The 26,331-nt window shown below is 39.6% G+C and overlaps 1 protein-coding gene across 3 annotated transcripts in view; it reads right to left on the bottom strand.

The window, feature by feature from the left end:
• Window positions 1–26,331, bottom strand: part of tbc1d22a (TBC1 domain family, member 22a) — a 171,523-nt gene that overhangs the window by 128,793 nt on the left and 16,399 nt on the right. For 2 of the 3 annotated variants that reach the window (XM_089126595.1, XM_089126597.1), the window contains exons 5-7: window positions 15,447–15,517; window positions 4,387–4,515; window positions 249–311 (exon numbers count right to left, since the gene is read on the bottom strand). In XM_089126595.1, coding sequence (XP_088982721.1) covers window positions 249–311; window positions 4,387–4,515; window positions 15,447–15,517 — 263 coding nt within the window. The remainder of the gene's footprint in view (window positions 1–248; window positions 312–4,386; window positions 4,516–15,446; window positions 15,518–26,331) is intronic. The other variant, XM_089126596.1, reaches the window with a different exon arrangement.

Here is a 26,331-nt window from a genome sequence, read left to right as displayed (position 1 = left end):
GAGGAGCACAAGCAAGTTAGGACAGAACGGAATAGCGAGAAAGCTCGGAGAGAAACGGGGGTCTGCCCGTTTTGAGGCTGCACCTGAGAAGAAACTCACTGGATTCTACTTCCTGTGCACCTTAATGCAAGATTTCCCACCAAAATAATTTGAGATCGAGACCAGACAGACAGTTTGACAGACAGACTGATTGAGTGACGTGCTTTCGGGTGGACAGAAGCATGTGGCGTGACCATCAGTCCTCTTACCTCGGTCACCTTGGGCTGTAGAACTAAACTTTCCGGACTCATTCGGGGAATATCTATGTGAATCTGATGGTTCAGAAAACACACACACACATATATATATACAAGATGTCGATGTCAAGAACATATAGGGAGAAATGACAAACACACAAATATGATCATTATAAGGGATGCACGATATATCGGCCACCGTATCATTATTGGCCGATATATATTCTTACTGAAATTTGGCCGATATTTTAAAGCTGAGACTCTTCAGATGCGCCATGATGGTTTTGAATTGCTTGAAATATGATTGGAATCACTTCAACAAATGGAAAATACAGTGAAGTGCAACATGCGCAGCGCAAAATCTGTCATATAGGCTTAATACAAATATAATGAGAACATTATAATTGTGTGTTTGGGACATGGCTTTTAATGGTGATACTTTTGTTTTTGTAATCAGCCTCTCGAAATTGTATAAAAATTTGGATTTAGAATTATTGGTCATTATATTGCTCATCGGCTTTCAAATATAGAGAAATAATTAATAATAATAATTAAGCACTTTGCAAGCCAATTCTACTAAGTGGTTATTCTCATTAATTCTGGCTTTCAAATATAGAGAAATATCGGTTATCGGCCCAAATTTTCAAATCGGTGCATGCCTAATCTTATATATATATATATATACAGTATATATTTGCATGATATCATTTTCATGATAATTAAGCACTTTGCAACCCAATTCTACTAAGTTGTTATTCTCATTAATTCTGGCTTTCAAATATAGAGAAATATCGGTTATCGGCCCAAATTTTCAAATCGGTGCATGCCTAATCTTATATATATATATATATATATATATTTGAATGATATCATTTTCATGATAATTAAGCACTTTGCAACCCAATTCTACTAAGTTGTTATTCTCATTAATTCTGGCTTTCAAATATAGAGAAATATCGGTTATCGGCCCAAATTTTCAAATCGGTGCATGCCTAATCTTATATATATATATATATATATATTTGCATGATATCATTTTCATGATAATTAAGCACTTTGCAACCCAATTCTACTAAGTTGTTATTCTCATTAATTCTGGCTTTCAAATATAGAGAAATATCGGTTATCGGCCCAAATTTTCAAATCGGTGCATGCCTAATCTTATATATATATATATATATATATATATATATTTGCATGATATCATTTTCATGATAATTAAGCACTTTGCAACCCAATTCTACTCAGTGGTTATTCTCATTAATTCTGGATTTTTCTTTTTATATATATATCTGCATAAATTAAAGGCAGTAAAAATATAAAACTGATCTTTTTTCAAACATTATTTTGCATTATTGTTATGAGCATTTATTACTCAATTATTTATTGTACTAATTTCACAACAAAACCTTAGTATATAACTAATCATTTATGTTCTATTAGTTGTAAAATATCCACAATTGAACATAATTTTCCTGACTAACTGAATAAGTGCTTGTCATGAAAACGTGCCACAAATGGCAAAAAAAGCCTTAATGATCGTAAAAAGCAACTAAATATAACTTTTTTTCTTTATTTATAATTTTGGAGTGATATACAAGAAATGCTCTTAACATGCCGGTGAGAATCACCCAGATATAGCTTGCGAGAGGTGAATCTCAGATCGTCAGTGATCACTAGACGGCAGTCTTAAATCAGACATTTATCAGATCAGAGTGACAGCAACAGTTTGATCTTCACATCCTCCTGCCAATTTACTAGAGCTTTAAACATTCCTTGTCATATTTTCCTCTTCAGCATCTAAATATCAAACACTACCTGCTGGTGGCATTTCTAAACGCTCGGAGCTTCTAACAGTGTTTTTGGCAAAGCTAACATACTCCTGCTGCCAAGACCTCAAACATTAGGTAAAACACAACCAAAACCCCTGACTATATCACATTAAACCTCTGGCAAAACTCAACTGCTGGCTTTGAACTTAGCACTGGCCATGCAGGAAGTTAAAAGGAAATCCCAGTATGTGATTCAGCGAATTATTGTAATCATCATGTATAGAGATCAGTTAGATATAGGAGACATAGGAGGCCTTTTCCACAAAATGGGAACACTGGGTCTCATTCACTAATAATTGCGTGGATTATTTTGTGTTTGTATGCAGGGGATAACTTTGTGAAAAATATTGCTTGTGTGCACATGAATTTGTTCTTAATTTTTATTATATTGTTGGTGAATTTGGAGTATTGTAAATACTAATCTGTGCACGAGGTTAGTCATTCGCATAAAAGTGCCAAAACCATCTCCATTTAAAGGCTTTCTGCACAACCTGTCAATCTAATCAAACTTGTCTTACTCTTTCACTGTATATGATCAAATATTTGCTGAAATTACATTATTTATTATTTATTCATTAATTATATAATTGTATATATATATATATCATATAATTAAATTAATAATGAATAAAATAAAAATATAATGTTAAGATGAAATATAAAACAGTAGTGCTTTTTTGCGTACAAGTGGTTTCAGTTCCTATTTTATTTTTTCTCGTAAATTTAGAATACATTTTAGTCCACAAGTTTTGGTGAGTCATGATTTGATCGTACGCAGATTTCACGCACAAATTTGTGTGTATGCAGGCTTAGTGAATGAGATCCATTATTTGTCCCCCAAAGAAAATGGTCAGTGAAAAGCCTATTAGATATTATATCAGCATATAATTTTATAAATAATTCTATGAATATACATTTTAGATTTCAACCATGTTACCAATACAGTTTGTATGAAACCTATTTTATTATCTATTATATATATATATAATATATATATATATATATATATATATATATATATACGAAGAGTTCAGAGGCAAAAGCCTCTAAATGCCATTTGAAATTTTCTTCTAAAATGACCATTTTTATCAAGCTTGTATATTTAAGTTCAGTATTTTCACTTAAATGACAATTAATAGTAATCTTCATTGCCATTTAAGTGAAATTACTGAACTTAAATATACAAGCTTGATAAAAATGATCATTTTAGAAGAAAATTTCAAATGGAACTTAGAGGCTTTTGCATCTGAACTATATATATATATATATATATATAAACAAACAGTCATGTTAAAAAGAAAGGACACCCTATTGAATTATGTGGTTTTATGTATGTACATAACAAATCATCTGGTCCTTGGCTGCTCTTAAAATTAGGTAAATACAACCTCACATGAACAAAAAAAAAAATCATGACATATTACACAATGTCATTACTTAACAAAAACTAGGCCAAAATGGAAAAGCCATCTGTGACAAACTGCTTCCATAGGAATTAATAGGGTGAGTAGAAGTGAGGCGCTGCAAATCAAATGTCTTTGATTAATTTATCATCCGCATGTGTGACTAAATCTACAAAAGCAGAGGACTTGGGCACCTCACAGTCAATGATCCGACCATGAACTCCTCTGTATACCAAAGTATTACGGAGTCCATCTAATGTGAAGCCATCTGTCCGACAGCTGAAGCTTGGGTCATGCAACTGGACAATAATTACAAGAAGAAGCACAGCAGCAAATCTACAAGAGAATGGCTGAAAAAGAAAAGAATCAAAGGCCCAGTCAAAGTCCAGACCTCAATCCAACTGTAATGGCTGGACCTAAAGAGAGCTGTGCATAAACAGATGCCCAAAAACCAATCAATGAACTGAAGCAACGTTGTAAAGAGACTGATACTGTCATATAGAAAACGATTCTTTCAACTTATTGCTGTTTAAAGTGGCTCTACAAGCAATTGAATCATAGGGTGTACTTAGCTTGCCACCCACGGCTTTTCCAATTTGGCTTTATTCATGGTGTAAAATGTCAAGTCATCTGAGGTTGTATTTACACAAATGTAAGACCTGCTAACGACCAGATGAGTTTTATTATGTTCTGTAACGTACAATAAAAACATAAAATTCTAAAGGGAGTCCTTTTTTTTTCACGTCAAGAGGATGACACACATTAAGACCAGTTTTTTTGTTTTCTCGGCTAAGTTAATTTTACGTTAGAATATAACATACCACAACAAAAATACTAACATTTTGACTCTAATGCTTATAAAATAAGTCATAAAACACAAATGTGTGTCCCATCTAGAATTAAATAGTCAGTTACCTGTCTGTATGTGTCCTGATGGTTTTCGTCGTTGCGGGAGTCATAGTACTGCTCGATAAACCCAAAGTATTCCTGCCGCTTCCTCTGCAAAGTGCTTTCCCTCCGCTCTGCATTGGCAGGCAGGTACCCCTGTAAATACAAAAACTAATGTTTACAGCGGCCCGGACAGATACCTCGACATCAATCTGATATATATATCTGAATTCGCCATCAAAACTAGCACCATAGCACAATATCTGCTCATTTAAATTCAGAACTTTTCAGAAAGTTTGGAGCCACTAAGTTGATATCAGTCACATTTAAAGTTACATTTCCTCTTATTACTGCCATAGCAAGAGAATGAGAACACAGCAGATGTTCAGGCCCAGAAAAGAAAGTCTCTTGATAAAGTAATTGATTGCACAAAAATCTACAAGCACAGAAATCCATTTATCACAGAAGACGCTCCCCCATGTGGCTATTTTTTACTTCCACACTCAGTCGAGTTCTGTGACAAGATGTATGCGTGCCAAGCAGCGCTCTTCTCTACGCTCCATTAGCATATGTACATGTAATTAAGTCTAACACGAACATAAGTAATAAGTAACGTTCACATTATTCACAGAAAACCATGGAGTTAAAAAGGGTAGTTCTTAAACTTGATGGGGCACATGGGAGTGTTTCTTTATCTTATAGGCACGTTTGGCCCTATGGACTTTTATAAAAAACTCTTTCCAGAGAGCCAGACCAATATATCGGCAGGCCGATATTATCGGCCGATATTAGGCATTTTCCAAACTATCGGTATCGGCAGTTATAATGGCCGATAAATAGGGTTGGGTATCGAGAATCGAGTATCGATTGGAACCGGGACTAACTTTCTGTTTTTCCCGGAATCGTTCAAAAGTTAAAATTTCGATTCCTAGTTTCGATATTCACAGTCCGCCGAGCGGAAGAAGAAACCGCTGAACAACACCAACGAAGAAGCTTCTACCGGAAGTGTTGGCATAACTGCGCGAGTCGAACATTAGTAGCTTACGTCAGCGGTCCAAAGTGTGGCTTCACTTTTCTAAAAATAACGAAATCTCGGCAAAATGCAAAATGTGTGACAAAAGGAGTGTTTGTGACAGTAGGAGTATTTCCTTCAGAAAGGATTATTTCCTTCAGAAAGACCGTTGGTTAGCAAGGTTAGCTAAACTTTTTTGACCCTGCCTCTTAAAAGAATCGGAATCGAGAATCGTTAGGAACCGGAATCGAAACAAGGAATCGGAATCAGAATCAGAATCGTTCAAATTCAAACGATACCCAACCCTACCGATAAATGAATATTTCAAAAATAAAATAAAAACGGAAGAAACACGCTTGAACCATGTCATGAGTGTTGGAATTGTATAGTTTGTCCACCAGAGGGCACTCTACACAGTCCCTGTTGGCAACACTCGTTGAGTTTGTCACGAGACATATATTGCTTGAATAACAATTAAAAGAACATCCCAGTATTTCTTTAATAGCGCGTAACAGTTATAGCAATGAGACGCATCATCTCTCCTTGGCCTGTTATATTAAAAATGTATGTTTTACAATTTGCAGTATTACGTTATCCATTGCTAAATGGCTCATCATAGACTAGCTAACCACAAAGCAAGCTAATGCTACTATCATCAGTCGGTTCTGTTGTGACAATAACAGAAACAAGTTTCTTTTTAAAATGCATTATCATTTTATTTTAGTTAAAACTCATAAATAACCACAAATAACTAATGTTAGGGAAATCTGTTAATGTTTTGTTGTGCGCTTCTGTAATAAAAAAAATATCGGCCGATATATCGGAATATCGGATTTTATTATGGGATTTTTTTGTTTGTTTTTTATCCCAAATTTGGATGAAATATTGACAAACACAGTATTTGGGTTAACATTTTAAATGGTATTTTTAACCCAAAGTTTGGGTTTGTCCATCTTTATCCAAAATTGGGTTAAAACAACCCAGCATTTTTTAGAGTGTACTTTAATTTTTGTTTTATTAACAATATCCAACAGTCTGTATATGAATCATAGGAGACATAACAAGGAAAATTGAAATGTGTTCCAAATGCTAAACCAACAAAACATTATTTCCACCACATCTCAAGTTCCAAAAAAGGTTCGATTTTAAGAGGATTTGTTTTCCCCCTGGTGCTGTTACACTAAACAGCAGATCAAATCCTTGTTCTCCATTGGTCAATCAACATTGAACTCAAATGTTTACTTGATCTTTAATTTAGCCACGTCTATATGATAGAAATGTTACAGCAACAGTAATTTCTTAAACAAGAATATGTGGACACTGAACATGCAAACTAGACTTATTTTGAAATCACGATAAACATTTTGCATATTTCGAAACATATTGATGTATTCTCTTGTGTTGGCGAAGGTTTATAAATGATTTACCTTACACATCTGATGAAATGGCGCACATTTCGTACCCAGATAAACGTTATAAGCAATCCAAACAGAGAGATGGAGTTTGAGGCGCGCTTCACACATGTAAATGATGACAGTAGGAGTGGAGCAGCTCTGAGACGCATGTAAACCTATATGCATGTAAAATAATTAAAGCGCATATATTAAATATATAACCCACAGGGCAAATATGTAGTTAATTCAATCACAACCTTTGTGAATTAATAATCGCACTCTGCTATGGTATGATACGGAATAAACGGTCTAATTATATGGTTCATTTATTGTCGTCCTTGGAATGCGCCACTTCTGGTATTTTTGTCAGTTACTTGACACGGGTAAATTGCAATCGAGGATTTCTTTTTAATTGAGTACTCTAATTTAATCAAGAAATCGTGACAGGCCTAGTTCTATGTACATACAATTAAATGGTATCACACTTTTTGCATGATTTCACAAAACTAACTAAGGAATTGTCCTACTATGGAAGTCAATGAGACCAGAAACTGTCTGGTTACTGATATTCTTCTAAATATCAGAAAATCGGCTGAATGGATTTGAAAATGGTAAAACTCAACTGTTTAACTCTGGGAGAATTGTAAAATAAGCCTATTTCCAAAAAAAGTGGAGTATCCCTTTAATTTCATTCAGGAGATTGTGGGTAACTGCACAACTGACAGATGACTTTGAGCGCACCGCCAACTGTGTGTGTGTGTGTGTTTGTGTAACCATAGCGACAAAACTACCAACTTTCGGATCCTACACTTAAGCATATAATTTTGTTTTTAGAAATATATTTATGTATTTAAAAGTTGAAGAATTGATTGATTTGGAGACTTCGAAATCAGCAGAGATAGGCAAGCAATGCAAAACAAAGTCTTACAAGTTATTACTTCGCATCAACAACACAAGTCTGTTTTTTTTCAACTCCGATCTCGACTTGGTCTTGACTTAGTCTGTCTTGGTCTTGTCTTGGTCTCGATACCCTATGGTCTTGTCTTGGTCTCGATACCCTATGGTCTTGTCTTGGTCTCAATACCGTATGGTCTTGTCTTGGTCTCGATACCCTCTGGTCTTGTCTTGGTCTCGATACCCTCTGGTCTTGTCTTGGTCTCAATACCCTCTGGTCTTGTCTTGGTCTCGATATCCTATGGTCTTGTCTTGGTCTCGATACCCTATGGTCTTGTCTTGGCCTCGATACCCTCTGGTCTTGTCTTGGTCTCAATACCCTCTGGTCTTGTCTTGGTCTCGATACCCTATGGTCTTGTCTTGGTCTCAAAACCCTCTGGTCTTGTCTTGGTCTCGATACCCTATGGTCTTGTCTTGGTCTCGATACCCTCTGGTCTTGTCTTGGTCTCGATACCCTCTGGTCTTGTCTTGGTCTCAGTACCCTCTGGTCTTGTCTTGGTCTCAGTACCCTCTGGTCTTGTCTTGGTCTCGATACCCTCTGGTCTTGTCTTGGTCTCAGTACCCTCTGGTCTTGTCTTGGTCTCAGTACCCTCTGGTCTTGTCTTGGTCTCAGTACCCTCTGGTCTTGGTCTCAATGCCCTCTGGTGTTGTCTTGGTCTCAGTACCCTCTGGTCTTGGTCTCAATGCCCTCTGGTGTTGTCTTGGTCTCGATACCCTCTGTTCATGTCTTGGTCTCAGTACCCTCTGGTCTTGTCTTGGTCTCGATACCCTATGGTCTTGTCTTGGTCTCGATACCCTCTGGTCTTGTCTTGGTCTCGATACCCTATGGTCTTGTCTTGGTCTAGATACCCTCTGGTCTTGTCTTGGTCTCGATACCCTCTGGTCTTGTCTTGGTCTCGATACCCTATGGTCTTGTCTTGGTCTCGATACCCTCTGGTCTTGTCTTGGTCTCGATACCCTCTGGTCTTGTCTTGGTCTCGATACCCTCTGATCTTGTCTTGGTCTCGATACCCTCTGGTCTTGTCTTGGTCTCGATACCCTCTGGTCTTGTATTGGTTTCGATACCCTCTGGTCTTGTCTTGGTCTCAGTACCCTCTGGTCTTGTCTTGGTCTCAGTACCCTCTGGTCTTGTCTTGGTCTCGATACCCTCTAGTCTTGTCTTGGTCTCGATGCCCTCTGCTGTTGTCTTGGTCTCGATGCCCTCTGGTGTTGTCTTGGTCTCGATGCCCTCTGGTGTTGTCTTGGTCTCGATACCCTCTGGTCATGTCTTGGTCTCAGTACCCTCTGGACTCGCCTTGGTCTCGATACCCTCTGGTCTTGTCTTGGTCTCGATACCCTCTGGTCTTGTCTTGGTCTCGATACCCTCTGGTCTTGTCTTGGTCTCGATACCCTCTGGTCTTGTCTTGTCTTGGTCTCGATGCCCTCTGGTCTTGTCTTGGTCTTGATACCCTCTGGTCTCGCCATGGTCTCGATACCCTCTGGTCTTGTCTTGGTCTCGATACTTTCTGGTCTCACCTTGGTGTCGATACCCTCTGGTCTGTCTTGGTCTCAATACCCTCTGGTCTTGTCTTGGCCTCGATACCCTCTGGTCTTGTCTTGGTCTCGATAGCCTCTGGTCTTGGTCTCAATGCCCTCTGGTGTTGTCTTGGTCTCGATACCCTCTGGTCATGTCTTGGTCTCAGTACCCTCTGGTCTTGTCTTGGTCTCGATACCCTATGGTCTTGTCTTTGTCTCGATACCCTATGGTCTTGTATTGGTCTCAATACCCTATGGTCTTGTCTTGGTCTCGATACCCTCTGGTCTTGTCTTGGTCTCGATACCCTCTGGTCTTGTCTTGGTCTCGATACCCTCTGGTCTTGTCTTGGTGTTGATACCCTCTGGTCTGTCTTGGTCTCATTACCCTCTAGTCTTGTCTTGGTCTCAATACCCTCTGGTCTTGTCTTGGTCTCAGTACCCTCTGGTCTTGTCTTGGTCTCGATACCCTCTAGTCTTGTCTTGGTCTCGATGCCCTCTGCTGTTGTCTTGGTCTCGATGCCCTCTGGTGTTGTCTTGGTCTCGATGCCCTCTGGTGTTGTCTTGGTCTCGATACCCTCTGGTCATGTCTTGGTCTCAGTACCCTCTGGACTCGCCTTGGTCTCGATACCCTCTGGTCTTGTCTTGGTCTCGATACCCTCTGGTCTTGTCTTGGTCTCGATACCCTCTGGTCTTGTCTTGGTCTCGATACCCTCTGGTCTTGTCTTGTCTTGGTCTCGATGCCCTCTGGTCTTGTCTTGGTCTCGATACCCTCTGGTCTCGCCATGGTCTCGATACCCTCTGGTCTTGTCTTGGTCTCGATACTTTCTGGTCTCACCTTGGTGTCGATACCCTCTGGTCTGTCTTGGTCTCAATACCCTCTGGTCTTGTCTTGGCCTCGATACCCTCTGGTCTTGTCTTGGTCTCGATAGCCTCTGGTCTTGGTCTCAAGGCCCTCTGGTGTTGTCTTGGTCTCGATACCCTCTGGTCATGTCTTGGTCTCAGTACCCTCTGGTCTTGTCTTGGTCTCGATACCCTATGGTCTTGTCTTTGTCTCGATACCCTATGGTCTTGTATTGGTCTCAATACCCTATGGTCTTGTCTTGGTCTCGATACCCTCTGGTCTTGTCTTGGTCTCGATACCCTCTGGTCTTGTCTTGGTCTCGATACCCTCTGGTCTTGTCTTGGTGTTGATACCCTCTGGTCTGTCTTGGTCTCAATACCCTCTGGTCTTGTCTTGGTCTCAATACCCTCTGGTCTTGTCTTGGTCTCAATACCCTCTGGTCTTGTCTTGGTCTCGATACCCTCTGGTCTTGTCTTGGCCTCGATACCCTCGGGTCTTGTCTTGGTCTCGATACCCTTGGGTCTTGTCTTGGTCTCGATACCCTCTGGTCTTGGTAGTGTCTTGATCTCGGTTTAGGCAGTCTTGACTACAAGTTTACAATCAGTTTACATGCATGTTTGCAAGGTCAAAAAACACTTTAATTCCCTCTTAATAAACATTGCCCATCACTTAATTTCCCCAAAACTTGAACGTTTTGTTCAAAGATTCAGTCTCTCTGAACCCCTCCTTTCTGAAAGCCTACTCTGATGGCCCAGTCTGTTGTGATTGGTGTAACGCTTACAGAACACATAATAAACAAATTTTCCACTACCATATAAGAATTTCAGCTCTTCCGCAACTAGTGTTTGAGGCAGATCAAAGTAGATGTTGTTCGCAGGCAGCCAATAAAAACCATAGGCTGGCATTGTCCAAATTTGTTACATAGAAAGTAAGAATGGAATTGCTGACGAGTCGTTTCGGCAGTTCAGAATCGATTCTCCATTAGAAGACAATAACTTTATTTTGTTGTGCACATTGATCTTTAAAACATTGCAGACCTATTACAATCAGACAGCTATTTTACAGACTGCATGAAAGTGTTTCCGTCTACAAAAAAGAACTGTTGTTATTAACAACACCCACAAAGGACGACAACAATGATCTAGCACTCGTGTATTAACACCGCATGAGGTGAAATGAACATGAGATGAAGTTGTTGTTCTCATTTTGTTGCCAGAGAAAGAGAAAGAGAGAGAAAACATGGCATTGTTCACAGCAGGTGCAGAGGTCCAGGAACAACAGGCCCGTAATAAATGTATCCCAGCAGCTGGGTTTGGATGAACACATGCGTAAGGTCTGTGTCCAGGCACTGGCTCTGCATCAACCCGCTCCCACCTGCTCACGACGGGACACCATTACTCAAACACCTCGTATTAGTGCGAGTGAAACCACCATTTAATCATCTGCACAGCTTTATCCTTTTATTTATTAAAGCCCACCGTGTGCTATTTCACTGAGTGTGGGTGGGTGAGAAAGAGATGGGTCTTCCACCACCTCCAAAACATAGTTACAAAGGGGAATATGAGACACACACACATATATATATATATATATATATATATATTTTTTTTTTTTTTTTTTAAATCGCACACCATCGAAATCTTACTTTAGAACACTCACAACTGCACTTTTTAACTAGTACAAGCCAGTCCTTTTCAGCAGTTATTGCTGTCATGCCCACAAATAAACAAGGCATCATGGGGATCGTAGGTAAAATTTCAATTCATCAGAGCAAAGCACCAGCTCTTTTTGTCATGGCGACAGTGCCATTACCTCACATACCGTAATGAAACCCTCTGTTACAAGGCAAACATTTCTATTGTGTTCACATCAAGTCGAAAGATCAGACAGATGTAACCATAACTGTATCTTTTTTTTAACAAAAAAGATTCACAGCATGTCTCAGCTACCTTCCATTGTAGAAAAACAAAGCCAAAACATCCCAGTAATGCAGGTGATTGTTTTCCAAGTGGTTGCTAGAGTGAAGTTTAGTGGTTTCTATTCAGTTGCTAGGTAATTTCTTGGGTTCTGGTGTGATGTAAGGTGGTTGCTAGGTTATTGTTTGATGTTGTTGTCAGGTGATTGTTGGAGTGTTCCAGGTGATAGATAGAGTGATGTTATGAGGTTGACGGGCGACTGTTAGGTTGTTATAAGTGGTTGCTAGAGTTAAGTTTAGTGATTTCTATGCAGTTGCTAGGTAATTTATTGGGTTCTGGTGTGATGTAAGGTGGTTGCTAGGTTATTGTTTGATGTTGTTGTCAGGTGATTGTTGCAGTGTTCCAGGTGATTGATAGAGTGATGTTATGAGGTTGACGGGCGACTGTTAGGTTGTTATAAGTGGTTGCTAGAGTGAAGTTCAGTGGTTTCTATGCAGTTGCTAGGTAATTTCTTAGGTTCTGGTGTGATGTAAGGTGGTTTCTAGGTTATTGCTTGATGTGGTTGTCAGGTGATTGTTGGAGTGTTCCAGGTGATTGATAGAGTAATGTTATGAGGTTGACGGGCGACTGTTAGGTTGTTATAAGTGGTTGCTAGAGTGACGTTTAGTGGTTTCTATGCAGTTGCTAGGTAATTTCTTAGGTTCTGGTGTGATGTAAGGTGGTTTCTAGGTTATTGCTTGATGTTGTCAAGTGATTGTTGGAGTGTTCCAGGTGATAGACATAGTGATGTTATGAGGTTGACTGGCGACTGTTAGGTTGTTATAAGTGGTTGCTAGAGTGAAGTTTAGTGGTTTCTATGCAGTTGCTAGGTAATTTCTTGGGTTCTGGTGTGATGTAAGGTGGTTGCTAGGTTATTGCTTGATGTTGTTGTCAGGTGATTGTTGGAGTGTTCCAGGTGATTGATAGAGTGATGTTATGAGGTTGGCGGGTGACTGTTAGGTTGTTATAAGTGGTTGCTAGAGTGAAGTTTAGTGGTTTCTATGCAGTTGCTAGGTAATTTCTTAGGTTCTGGTGTGATGTAAGGTGGTTGCTAGGTTATTGCTTGATGTGGTTGTCAGGTGATTGTTGGAGTGTTCCAGGTGATTGATAGAGTAATGTTATGAGGTTGACGGGCGACTGTTAGGTTGTTATAAGTGGTTGCTAGAGTGAAGTTTAGTGGTTTCTATGCAGTTGCTCGGTAATTTCTTTGGTTCTGGTGTGATGTAAGGTGTTTGCTAGGTTATTGCTTGATGTTGTTGTCAGGTGATTGTTGGAGTGTTCCAGGTGATTGACAGAGTGATGTTATGAGGTTGACGGGCGACTGTTAGGTTGTTATAAGTGGTTGCTAGAGTGAAGTTTAGTGGTTTCTATGCAGTTGCTAGGTAATTTCTTAGGTTCTGGTGTGATGTAAGGTGGTTGCTAGGTTATTGCTTGATGTTGTTGTCAGGTGATTGTTGGAGTGTTCCAGGTGATTGACAGAGTGATGTTATGAGGTTGACGGGCGACTGTTGGGTTGTTATAAGTGGTTGCTAGAGTGAAGTTTAGTGGTTTCTATGCAGTTGCTAGGTAATTTCTTAGGTTCTGGTGTGATGTAAGGTGGTTGCTAGGTTTTTGCTTGATGTTGTTGTCAGGTGATTGTTGGAGTGTTCCAGGTGATTGACAGAGTGATGTTATGAGGTTGACGGGCGACTGTTGGGTTGTTATAAGTGGTTGCTAGAATGAAGTTTAGTGGTTTCTATGCAGTTGCTAGGTAATTTCTTAGGTCCTGGTGTGATGTAAGGTGGTTGCTAGGTTATTGCTTGATGTTGTTGTCAGGTGATTGTTGGAGTGTTCCAGGTGATTGATAGAGTGATGTTACAAGGTTGACAGGCGACTGTTATGTTGTTATAAGTGGTTGCTAGAGGTTTCTAGGTAGGTGATGTATAGGGTTCTGGTGTGATGTAAGATGATTGCTAGGTTAATGCTAGGGTGTTGCTTGATGTTGTTGATGTGCGACTGTTAGGGTGTTTTAAGTGGTTTACTACAGTGATGTCAAGTTTTTTCTAGGCATTTCCTAAGTGATGTCTAGGGTTCTGGTGTGATCTAAGGTGGTTGCTAGGGTGTTGCCAGGTGATTGTTGAGGTGTTCCAGGTGGTTGTTGAGTGATGTTAAGAGGTTGCTAGGTGACTGTTAGGGTGTTATAAGTATGGCTGTGCAAAAATATCGATACAACTAACTATCGCAATATTTCTTTCACGATAGTGTATCGATATTTCAACCTCTAAAAAAAAAAATTGGTCTGTCTCTCTCACGCGCAGACACTGGTCTCCGTGATGCGTCCTGTTGTTTCATGTTTCTCATGCTACGGCCAATGTAAGTTAGTGGGAGTGAGAAAATGGCGGAAAATTTAAATACGCCTGCAGTGTTATTTTGCTAAACGTAAAATTTAATCCTGTGTACGAGCAATAATGATCCTTGCCTTTGCAAAAACCACTAATAAAACCTTTATTGTCTAGGGGCTACCTGACAAAAGAGAAATGATTTCTTCTTAGGAAAGCGATGAGCGTAGTTCAGTGGCAGTTTGAGACGTCAGCAGGATGCACAGAATTGATCACGCGTTAAAGCGCCCATTCAAACAGTGATGCCGCCCTCCTCAGGTCATTACTCTTGTTAAAGGATGCTTTCCAGCTGTTCACGCTCGCTCTCCACTCACTCAAACACAAATACACACACACAGATGAACTCACAAAGTGCACACCTGCACAGGAGCTCAATAGTGTGGATCGATGAGGTTTGATTGAGTGGGGCTGCAGTCCAGGGTTCAAGTCAAGATGACAGATGAGGTAGCCATAGGCAAATGAAGGTCACACGGGTAAATTGGATGTTTCTGTGTGTGTGTGTGTGACCACACGCTAGCCTAGAAGGGGGTCAGAATATCAAATATCCCCCTCCATTTCATCCTGTTTCAGACTGGCACATCATATATCAGTGTGGCAGGAGGGCATACTGCCGCCTGTCTGTGTGTCAAAGGGTACGACCACACACAACCCCCTCATCACGCCAGTCCTGTCCTGGGGGGAACGCTACACCAGTTATGTACTTCGTATCTTTCATCCATTATAAAAAGTGAAATGTGTATATTATGCGTCAATCCTTTCTTAAAATGTATGATGTATAAAATGAATGTATGATAAAATGCTCGACCACTGAAACAGTTTAATGCACCATTCGTTTTCAGTCTACTGGACCTCTGAGCTTCCAGGCGGATGTCATCTTCGAAGTCATTAGTAGGAAGCCTAATTACTTATAAATGTGTATTTATGTAGAATGCATTATGTATTCTTTGATTCATCTTGTAATGGATGTGTGCTGCAGTTCTCTAATGAGTTTGACCATTTGATGCAGGACTTCACTGTGGCTGAGATCGTTCTACTTACTGAGAGGAGCTTCCATGTGATCGGGCGCACCTGCCGCGGAATCCCAGACCAGCTCAACTTCCGAAGCTCATCTGCGGAAAGGAACAATTTTTATTAGAAAATTACTAACTCAGAATAGAACTATGACTTTTTTCCCTTGTGAATAGACTGAATTATTAACCAATGACATAAAAATATTCAGGACAAAATGCTGCAGGTTTCCTCAAAAATATCGCAATTATATATATATATATATATATAATCTGGCATATTTAAAAGTGTGGATAGCCTCCAAAAAAAGGATTCAGCCTATAGCATTTGAATTCTATGGGCACACCACGCTTTCAATAAGCACTGCTTAAGTGTGAATATGTGAACCCAAGAGTGCCAATAAATCTCAGTGAGGCAAATTTGACTTTTAAAATGGACAAAGAGTCCCCGCAGCGCCTTAAAAGAATGAAAAAGAACTTTAATAGCAAATATTTCTCATTTCGTATCTGTATTGCATATTTCAAGGGTTGATGGCAGCGATCATAATGTGTTGAACGTGGATTAGTCATTTCTCCGAGCCTTGACAATAGGCTGCAGTGTAATGTGCATGCATTTTTTTTTTTTTTTGACATCAAAGATAAATCTGAATTTTAAATCAGAGGTTGGTTTAAAAATTCATACAACAGTCCAAATGTGCAATGAATACAACATAACCTTCTGGGGCTAGCGTTTTTATATTTTTCAAAAAAAAAAAAAAAAATCTTTCTGATATCAGAGCTGGATATTTTTTGTGCAGCTTCTTTGTCGGGGCAAAATGAAGACTGAAGAGTATAAATAATGAAGTGTTGTTATGACTGCCATGCAAATATGAGTGACTGTAAAAACAGACGTGATCTATTTATTTACACATAATTCATTATTATTGATGGCATGAATAAATGATTATTGAATGAAATATTGACCCAAATTATTCCCCGCATTACATTAGCAGGACCACCAAAAACTTTTTCTGATCTGCAAAAAAGATGGACTGGCATATGAATGGAAAGAAAAAGATGGATGGATGGATGGATTGACGTAAGGGTGGATGGATGGATGGTTGGATGGATGGACGGATGGATGGACGGACGGACGGATGGACGGACATAATGATGGATGGATGGATGGATGGACTGATGTAAGGATGGATGGATGGATAGATGGATGGATTGATGAATGGACTGACATAATGATGGATGGATGGATGGATGGATGGATGGATGGATGGATGGATGGATGGATGGATGGATGGACTGACGTAAGGATGGATGGATGGATTGACTGACGTAAGGATGGATGGATGGATGGATGGATGGACTGACGTAAGGATGGATGGATGGATTGACTGACGTAAGGATGGATGATAGACTGACGTAAGGATGGATGGATGGATGGACTGACGTAAGGATGGATGAATGGAAGAATGGATGGATTGACGGATGGATGGATGGATGGATGGATGGATGGATAGACTGACGTGAGGATGGATGGATGGATGGATTGGATGGAAGGATGGATGGATGGATTGACAGATGGATTGACGGATGGATGGATAGACTGATGTAAGGATGGATGATGGATGGACTGATGTAAGGATGGATGGATAGATGGATAGACTGACATGAGGATGGATGGATGGATGTACGAATGGACTGACGGATGGATGGATGGACGTACGAATGGACGGATGGATGGGCAGAAAGAAATAAAGGATGGACAGATGGAACTTTTTTGTTCCATACACTTTTGCAAAGCAGGGAAAAGAGCAGTCTGAACATTCTTCAAAGGAAGTCTTACAGGCTTGGAAAAACTCATTTGTATTACCTTGTTATTTTATCTGACTCCATAAATGAAAAGGTTGTAATAATATATCTGAACATCATTAAATGTAAGCAAATGTTTGATTATTTATTTTAACTCTTTACTCATATTTTAACCGTTCATATTAGGAAACTGTCGGAAATATAGGTAGGAAATATAGTAGGAAATACGAATCCGTTTAATCTACTTGGGAAAACAGTTTCAGGCCCCATCCACACTACTGCGTTTTCACTGAAGCTCCGTTTTCCGTTCTGAGAGAGTCCGACGCTCGGCTCTGTGATTGGGTGTCATCAGTCATGACGTATTCTTCCCTGATTCGCCAGCTGTTCGTCATGACGTATCCTTCCTGATTCGTCACCGTTTACAGTGTTGGTGAATGGTCACGTGATCCGCGTTTTCAGTCGTTTTAATGTGGACGGAGATCAATTCTAATACGCTGATAAAACGCTGGTGTTGACGGAGATCGTATTCGTTTTAATTCTCCGTTTTTAAGCGAAAACGCAGTAGTGTTGACCTTTAGAGTTAGTCAGAATAAAATGTAACAATTTATTACGTCAGTTAAATGTTTCATGCCAATTTCATAATCAGTTCAAAGATAATAAATACAAAACATCAAATAAATATAAAGTTGAATTTGAACTACAAATCGCACTGAACACTCTTCAGCATCTCCCTAAATACCATTTCAAATTTAAAGATGAGTTCACAATGGGAATTAGCATGAATCACCGTCCCAGACTTACTGGGGACAGAAGTTGATTTACATTAGGGCACACCCACAGCAGTTAACAGGATATCTCTAAACTCTCCACACCTTGGTTTACTTCTGGAGGAATGATACCTTTGTACCAGTCACACTGAGCCATTTCAAATGATACCAGACATGTATAATACTTTATGATAATTGTTCATATTAAACCATTTAGATGTATAGGTGAAGGGAATACTGTGTATTTTGGGAGGTGATCCACTCAGGTGTGATCGTGTCTTAAATGGGGATGATAGCAAGAGAGTTCAAATGTTAATTCCCCTTTTTTTCCTCAGAGAGTGGCTTTCAGTTTCAGTAACTTTCAGTTTCTCTTCCAGTTTCTCCACTCTCCAGTCAATCATGCAGTAATCCAGGTTATTCCAAAGTCTTCATTAAGCAATACATCATTATAAAAGATACCATTTCCAGTCTAATGAACGCATTTGCGCCAGTCTTCACTGTGCTTGTGTAAATACCTGTGAAGCTAAACCATATAAGGACGGAGGTATGAGTGTGTGTTCTATCCAGGCAGGTATGCTGGTGTACTATATGAGGACGGCAGGTTGTCCTGACACATTGAAGGCTAGCTTTAATGTGCGTGCTGCTTTACGCGAGAACTTTATCGGGAAAGCGCTCAATTCATTAAACACAGAGCCACTCAAGGGTGTCTCCTCTGCTCGCACCTTTGAACCCTCATTTGCGCTGTCAGCTGCAGAAATTAGTCGATGAATCTTGTGCCCTGGCACTTAATTAAACTATCTGTTATATTTCCTCCACGTGGCATTAATCTCACAACGGGAGGGGAGGAAGAGAGAGGAATTAGACGTTCACTATTTCATCAGCTCATTGTTGCTGTCTTTGTCCCTCTGGAGACGGTGACCTCAAAAGAGGTTGTGATCGTCCGCGGACAGTTGCCAGCTAAATGAGTCTTACGAAACCCGTATAAAATATGCCTGGGCCGTATTTAACCCGATAATCTAAAGAGCATGATCAAATCTGTTGCTTAAATAAAAATTAATTTGCATTAAATCAAGCAAGCATATTTTCACCAAAATTCTTATTAATGGAATCCTAAAAACTCAATTACCACAATGTGAACTGCCTTAATTCTAAACAACAGAACAAAACAGAATTACCTTAATTCTACATGGCATTGATTCAACAAGGTGCTGGAAGCATTCTTTAGAAATGTCTTGCAGTTGATGGAGATTTTTCGGATGCACGTCCAGGGCACAAAGCTCCTGTTCCACCACATCCCAAAGATGCTCTATTGGGTCGAGATCTGGTGACTAAGGTGGCCATTTTAGTACAGTCAACTCATTGTCATGTTCAAGAAACCAATTTGAAATTATTCAAGCTTTGTGACATGGTGCATTATCCTGCTGGAAGTAGCCATCAGAGGAGGGGGACATGGTGGCCATAAAGGGATGGACATGATCAGAAAAAATGCTCAGTCAGGCCGCGGCATTTAAATGATGCCCAATTGGCACTAAGGGACCTAAAGTGTGCCAAGAAAACATCCCCCACACCATTACACCACCACCACCAGCCTGCACAGTGGTAACAAGGCATGATGGATTCCTGTTCTCATTCTGTTTACACCAAATTCGGACTCTACCATCTGAATGTCTCAACAGAAATCGAGACTCATCAGACCAGGCAACATTTTTCCAGTCTTCAAATGTCCAATTTTGGTGGGCTCTTGCAAATTGTAGCCTCTTTTTCCTATTTGTAGTGGAGATGAGTGGTACCCGGTGGGGTCTTCTGCTGTTGTAGCCCATCCGCCTCAAGGTTGTGTGTGTTGTGGCTTCACAAATGCTTTGCTGCATACCTCGGTTGTAACGAGTGGTTATTTCAGTCAAAGTTGCTCTTCTATCAGCTTGAATCAGTCGGCCTATTCTCCACTGACCTGTAGCATCTACAAGGCTTCACACCATTCTTTGTAAACCCTAAAAACGGTTGAGCGTGAAAATCCCAGTATCTGAGCAGATCGTGAAATACTCAGACTGGCCCATCTGGCACCAACAACCATGTTTGGTTGATTGTCCAAAGATTGTCTTGACCAGGACCTAACTCCTAAATGCATTGAAGTAACTTCTTCAGTGTGATTGGTTGATTAAATAATTGCAATAACGAGTGTTCCTAATAATCCTTTAGGTGAGTGTATATGCCATTCCATTAAATTATATTAATTAATATTAATATAATAATATTGGGGTGGGGGGGGGGGTATTTCCGTGATGTATTCATAAGAACTGTATGTAATCCCCATTTTGTATGCAGGTTGTGTGTAACGGTTTGCATTTGTGGACAGTGGTATCCATGCCAAACCACTCGAAGGCAGTCGCTTAATTTTCTTTATCTAATTTGTGTGGGGCTGTTTATTTCTGTGCCAATACTGTTTTCACAACACATCTTTCTTTGTTAACTCTCCCAAAAAAAAGGTCAAGGAAGCCATAAAGACATATTTTCAAAAAACTAAATGATTATGAGTCATTCGTATTTTTTGACAGATGGCTTTCCTCTTGTTATTGCAGTTTAAGTTGCTAACACAACACTCAAAGTTCATGTTGTAATCATATTCGACATCAATGAGCTAAACCTCTCCATCTCACATAATGAGATATTCATACTGAAAATGAGCGCAAATAAACAAGAATATTTCACACACACAAAAAAAAAAAAACTGAGCATTTTAATAGAGTGCCGCATCTAATTTTCTAGAAAACATGTCATTTCCACAAATCTATTATCTTTTTTAACCCATGGTTAGCAATCCCTCCACAAACAACCCTACCCTTACATAAAAATACAAATAAACAAGTCAAGTAAGTGCATAAATAAATACATGTATCCATAAGTCATTAAATAAAAAAAACCTCACCCTCATGCCCATACAACTTTCATTCATGGAAACCTTAAAAGATGTTTTGCTAAATATTCAAGTTGCTCTTGTTCGCACAATGAAAGTTAATGCATCATGAATGTATCATAAAAACAGTCATCATGATTTAAGTGCATTTTAAAGCATCTCCTTTGATGTTAAACGACTGAAAAAAGGATTGCAGCAACATGACTGAGCAAAATGATGACAGAATATGTATGAATTCCTTTACAATGTTCATACTGCAGTTCTCCAGTACGAGACGAGTGCATGAATATTACACGACCTCAGCCCATTATATGTTCTTTATAAAGAAAACCAAGTCTCCAGACCACAGGCTACATTAGAATGCCATTCGCCCTGCGCAACAGTCATCTAGACTCTGCAGACAGAATCAAAAACAAGCTCTATAATCTCTCAAAGAAGCACTACAACTACTTAAAAAGAAAAAGTATAATGCTACTGATTTCAAACAGGACTTCAATGGGTCAACTGAGAGTTTATTTAAGAGACACCAAAGGAAATAGCGAGAGAAACAGACAGACAGAGAGAAAAATCAACGACACGCTCGCAAGACGAGAGAACACAAGGGTTCTCTAGTGCTTATCATCAGGAGTGAAATGGTCAGAACCTAGTATTCATATTTGGCTATTAGGTTCCCTCAAGACAGTAGCAGTAGAAGAAGTTCTGCGTGTCACAGTACAAGCACGATATTTTAATTGCGTCATTCTCATTATCAATTGACAGATACTTTTATCCAAAGCAACTTACATTGCATTCAAATTATTCATTGTCGTGACGAAACAGGACATATTCGCTTCAATTACTGTAGTTACACATATTGCTAAAACTTTACATGCAAATAAACTTAAATGACATGCTATTCTTAAAGGGATAGTTCACTTTGAAATGAATTTTTGATATGTTTTAGCTTACCTCAAAGGCATCCAAGATGGAGGTGTCTTTGTTTCTACAGTATTTTCCATTTTGACATTTTTCAGTCAAACCGTTGTTGTCTATCAGTCATACACTGGAGGCTAAGGGGGTCCACCAAAAAGCATGCACAGAGAAGTCAAAATTAAACATGATTTAATGATTCGTAAATGTAAGTACACATTGATGGCCTAAGACACGAAACGAGCGTTTTTTGTGAGCGAACGAACAGTATTTATATCGTTTTTACCTCGTGTAATCACAGTGACGTCCAAGTGATCTGAATCAGTTGTGCGATGTCCAACTGAACTTAACTGAATCAGTTCAATGTTATGCCGGTAATCGCTTAAGTGATCGCTTGCGTGTGACGTCACTCGATATTTACACGGAGATTTCGGAAGTTTTACCTTTTATTAAACATATTTAGATATACCGAAATCGTCTTCCATTGCGGTTTCCCGTACATCTAAATATGTTTAGTGAAAGGTAAAACTTCCGAAATCTCTGTATAAACAAAGAGTGACGTAGGCGTCACTTCCGGCGCATGCGCAGACCGAAGCGCCCGTGCCATCAGATCATTTTGTCATGGCTATGATTACAAGAGGTAAAAACGATATAAATACTGTTCGTTTTCTCACACAAACCGCTCGTTTCGTGTCTTAGGCCAGTGTTTCCCAACCCTGTTCCTGGCGGCACACCAACACTGCGTGTATTCTTTGTCTCCCTTATCAAACACACCTGATTCAACCCATCAGCTCATAATCAGGTGGGTTAATGAGCTGATGGGTTGAATCGGGTGTGTTTGATTAGGGAGACAAAGAAAACACGCAGTGTTGGTGTGCCGCCAGGAACAGGGTTGGGAAACACTGTCTTAGGCCATCAATGTGTACTTACATTTACGGGTCATTAAATCAAGTTTAATTTTGACTTCTCTGTGCATGCTTTTTGGTGGACCAACTTAGCCTCCAGTGTATGACTGATAGACAACAACGGTTTGACTGAAAATTGTCAAAATTGAAAATACTGTGGAAACAAAGAGACCTACATCTTGGATGCCCTTGAGGTAAGCTAAAACATATCAAAAATTCATTTCAAAGTGAACTATCCCTTTAATTTGTAGGGTTTAATATGGAGCTCGCCCACCCTTTGCAGCTATAACAGCTTCAAATCTTCGGGAAAGGCTTTCCACAAGGTTTAGAAGTGTGTTTATGGGTATTTTTGACCATTCTTCTAGAAGAGCATTTGTGAGGTCAGGCACTGAATGTTGAACAAGAAGGCCTGGCTCGCCGTCTCCACTCTAATTCATTCCAAAGGTGTTCTTTCGGGTTGAGGTCAGGCCATTCAAGTTCCTCCACACCAAACTCACTCATCCATGTCTTTATGGACCTTGTTATGTGCACTGGTGCGCAGTCATGTTGGAACAGGAATGGGCCATCCCCAAAAAATCCCCAACAAAGTTGGGAGCATGAAATTGTCCAAAATGTCTCGGTATGTTGAAGCATTAAGAGTTCCTTCCACTGGAACTAAGGGCCAAGCACAACCCCTGAAAAACAACCCCTCACCATGATTCCCCCTCCACCAAACTTTATACTTGGCCCAATGCAGTCAGTCAAGTACCATTCTCCTAGCAACCGCAGAAACTCAGACTCGTCCATCGAGTCCAGTGGCAACCAATCACGGCACCACGCTTGAATTCACTGAGCTCCTGAGAGCGACCCATTCTTTCACAAGTGTTTGTAGACGCGTCTGCATACCTAGGTGCTTGATTTTATACAACCGTGGTCATGGAAGTGATTGGAACACCTGAATTCAATGATTTGGAGGGGTGTCCCAATACTTTTGGCAACACAGTATGTTGTGGCCACGAAATATGAACAAAGACTTAAAGGGGTAGTTCACCCAAAAATGAAAATTAAGTCATTAATTACTCACCCCCATGCTGTTCCAACCCTGTAAGACCTTCGTTCATCTTCGGAACACAAATAAAGATATTTTTGATTGAATCTGAGAGCAGGATCACTCTTCCATAGGCTTCCTAAGGGACTGGCTCTTGATGGCCCATAAAGTCATTAAAGAAAAGGTTTAAATATTCCATGTGCCTACAGCGGCTCAATTATAAGTTTATTAAGCGACGAGACTACTTTTTGTGCGAAAAAAAAACATAAATAACGGCTTTATTCGACTATTCCATTACTTCCTTATTGGCGCATGCGCGAGAACTGAGACGAGGACGTTCTCATTCGACCACTTCTTGTTACCGGCTGCTCACCGCTTAGGAGTTTTACCGCCCCCTACCGTATAAGACGATGATAAGGCACACTGTCGTTTTTTGAGAAGATTAAAGGCTTTTAAGTGCACCTTGTAGTGCGGAAAATACGCTAATTGAAAAGAGTATGTACAGCGCGCATCTTCCTCTGCTTGTAAACAGAAAGTTTTGCATTTCCAGCTATATCAGCACATCATCTTATACGGTAGGTGGCGGTAAAACTCCTAAGCGCGGTGAGCAGCCGGTAACAAGTCGAAGGAGAACGTCCTCGTCTCAGTTCTCACGCATGCGCCCATAAGGAAGTAATGGAATAGTCGAATAAAGCCGTTATTTATGTTTTTTTCGCACAAAAAGTAGTCTCGTCGCTTGATAAACTTATAATTGAGCCGCTGTAGGCACATGGAACATTTAAACATTTTCTTTAATGACTTTATGGATCGTCAAGAGTCAGTCCCTTAGGAAGCCTATGGAAGAGTGATCCAGCTCTCAGATTCAATCAAAAATATCTTTATTTGTCTTCCGAAGATGAACGAAGGTCTTACGGGGTTGGAACAGCATGGGGGTGAGTAATTAATGACTTAATTTTCATTTTTGGGTGATCTAACCCTTTAATGATTACACAAGACGCATCACTCGTATTGTTTTGAATTGGGGGAAAATGCAATGCTCAGTAAGGCGGAATAAGTCCCACCTTTTAAATAAGAGCCAATCGCCGATTGGTAAAGTCATTGCGTCACTGCAGCTGTCATTAGAAGTCAGTTAGACGCACGCTTGCACTGCATATGCGCTTGATCTAGTCAGTAAAATGTCATTTTGTGTCATGATTCGAGAGTTTAGAAACAAAATTTATGAGACAGTTATTGTCAGATTTAATTGGTGATTTAAAATATGGAATATAACTACCCTATCTCACGACCAATTCGTACGAATTCGTACGAGTGATTAAAAAGTGGCTAATTCGTACTAATTCGTACGACCTCACTCGTGCGAATTCATACGATTTGTCTAAACCCACGTGACGGTTATGTTTAGGGGCGGGGTCAGGGGTAGGTCATTCGTACGAATTCATACGAATTGGCCAATTCGTAAAATATGTACGATTTAGCAAAAATCGTACTAATTTGTACGACTGAGGTCGTATGAATTGTTACGAATTAGCCACCTCGTAAAATTCGTACGAATTCCCGTGAGATCGGGTTGAATATAATCATAAGCTTGGCATTATACCCATTGAAAAAGATAGGAGCTGCACAGTTTGCATGCTCGAGACGAGAGGCGTTTTAAAGATGGCCGCTGAGTGAAATGACTTGTCTTAAAGCGACTTTGATATTTATTCGTTGGAACGCGATCACCTATAGTCCTGAAAGAATGGTACTTGGACACTAAAATGTGTAAGGTAGATTGAATGGCAGCAATAAGTCATATAAAGGACACTGCAGAACGTGGCAGAGCCATAAAGTAATGCAGCTCTGGTAAAGAGTTACTTCAGTGTATTAATGCAAGCTGCTGAGGATGATATGTAGTTCAGGTGTCTGGGGAGAGTGTACAGTAGATTCTTCCTCTGGGGTCTTAGAATAACTGCACTGTTGTATTTCATTGATTGCATTATGAATTTCCTTTCTCTTTCATATGAATTGCGTCATGAGCCAAGTACACCCAAAGCCAGGTGACACATTTCTGGACAGAAATAAAGTTTGTAAAAAAAAAAAAAAAAAAAGTGCAAACTTTGCCTTCGGTGCAGATTTCAGGACAGTGCATCTGATTCACAAGTTCAGATATCTCTGAAAGAACTAAAGTTGGGTCTAACAAAGTAGTTCTCAACCAGTAGAGACATAAAAAATAGGTTGCATGGCTGTTCAAATAAAACAATGTTAAACACAAATCTCAATAATGCAATATAACTAATATGTATATGTGTTTAATTGCGATAAAGAAAAAGTTGGACATATTGTCAACTAAATCCTTCAAATAAATGGTTCAATCAAGAAATCTTTGACTGGAACTGAGTTCCAGTCTTGAACCATTTTATTCAATGCCACAAAGAAATGTCTACACTGTAAAAAAAAAAAAAAAAAAAAAAAAGGATAAATAATTTATGATAGCATATGTTACACTACTTTAACTCATCAAAATAAGTTAAGCAATTATTTTCATCCAAGTTGATTAAGGCAGCAACTTGTATAGTAAATAACTCAAACATTTTGGGAAAAATGGAAATTGGCCA

Source organism: Pimephales promelas, chromosome 24, assembly GCF_988280905.1.
Source record: "Pimephales promelas chromosome 24, fPimPro1.hap1.1, whole genome shotgun sequence".
Lineage (NCBI taxonomy): Eukaryota > Metazoa > Chordata > Actinopteri > Cypriniformes > Leuciscidae > Pimephales > Pimephales promelas.
Note: the sequence above shows the minus strand (reverse complement) of the source record. Positions and strands in the feature narration are given on the sequence as shown.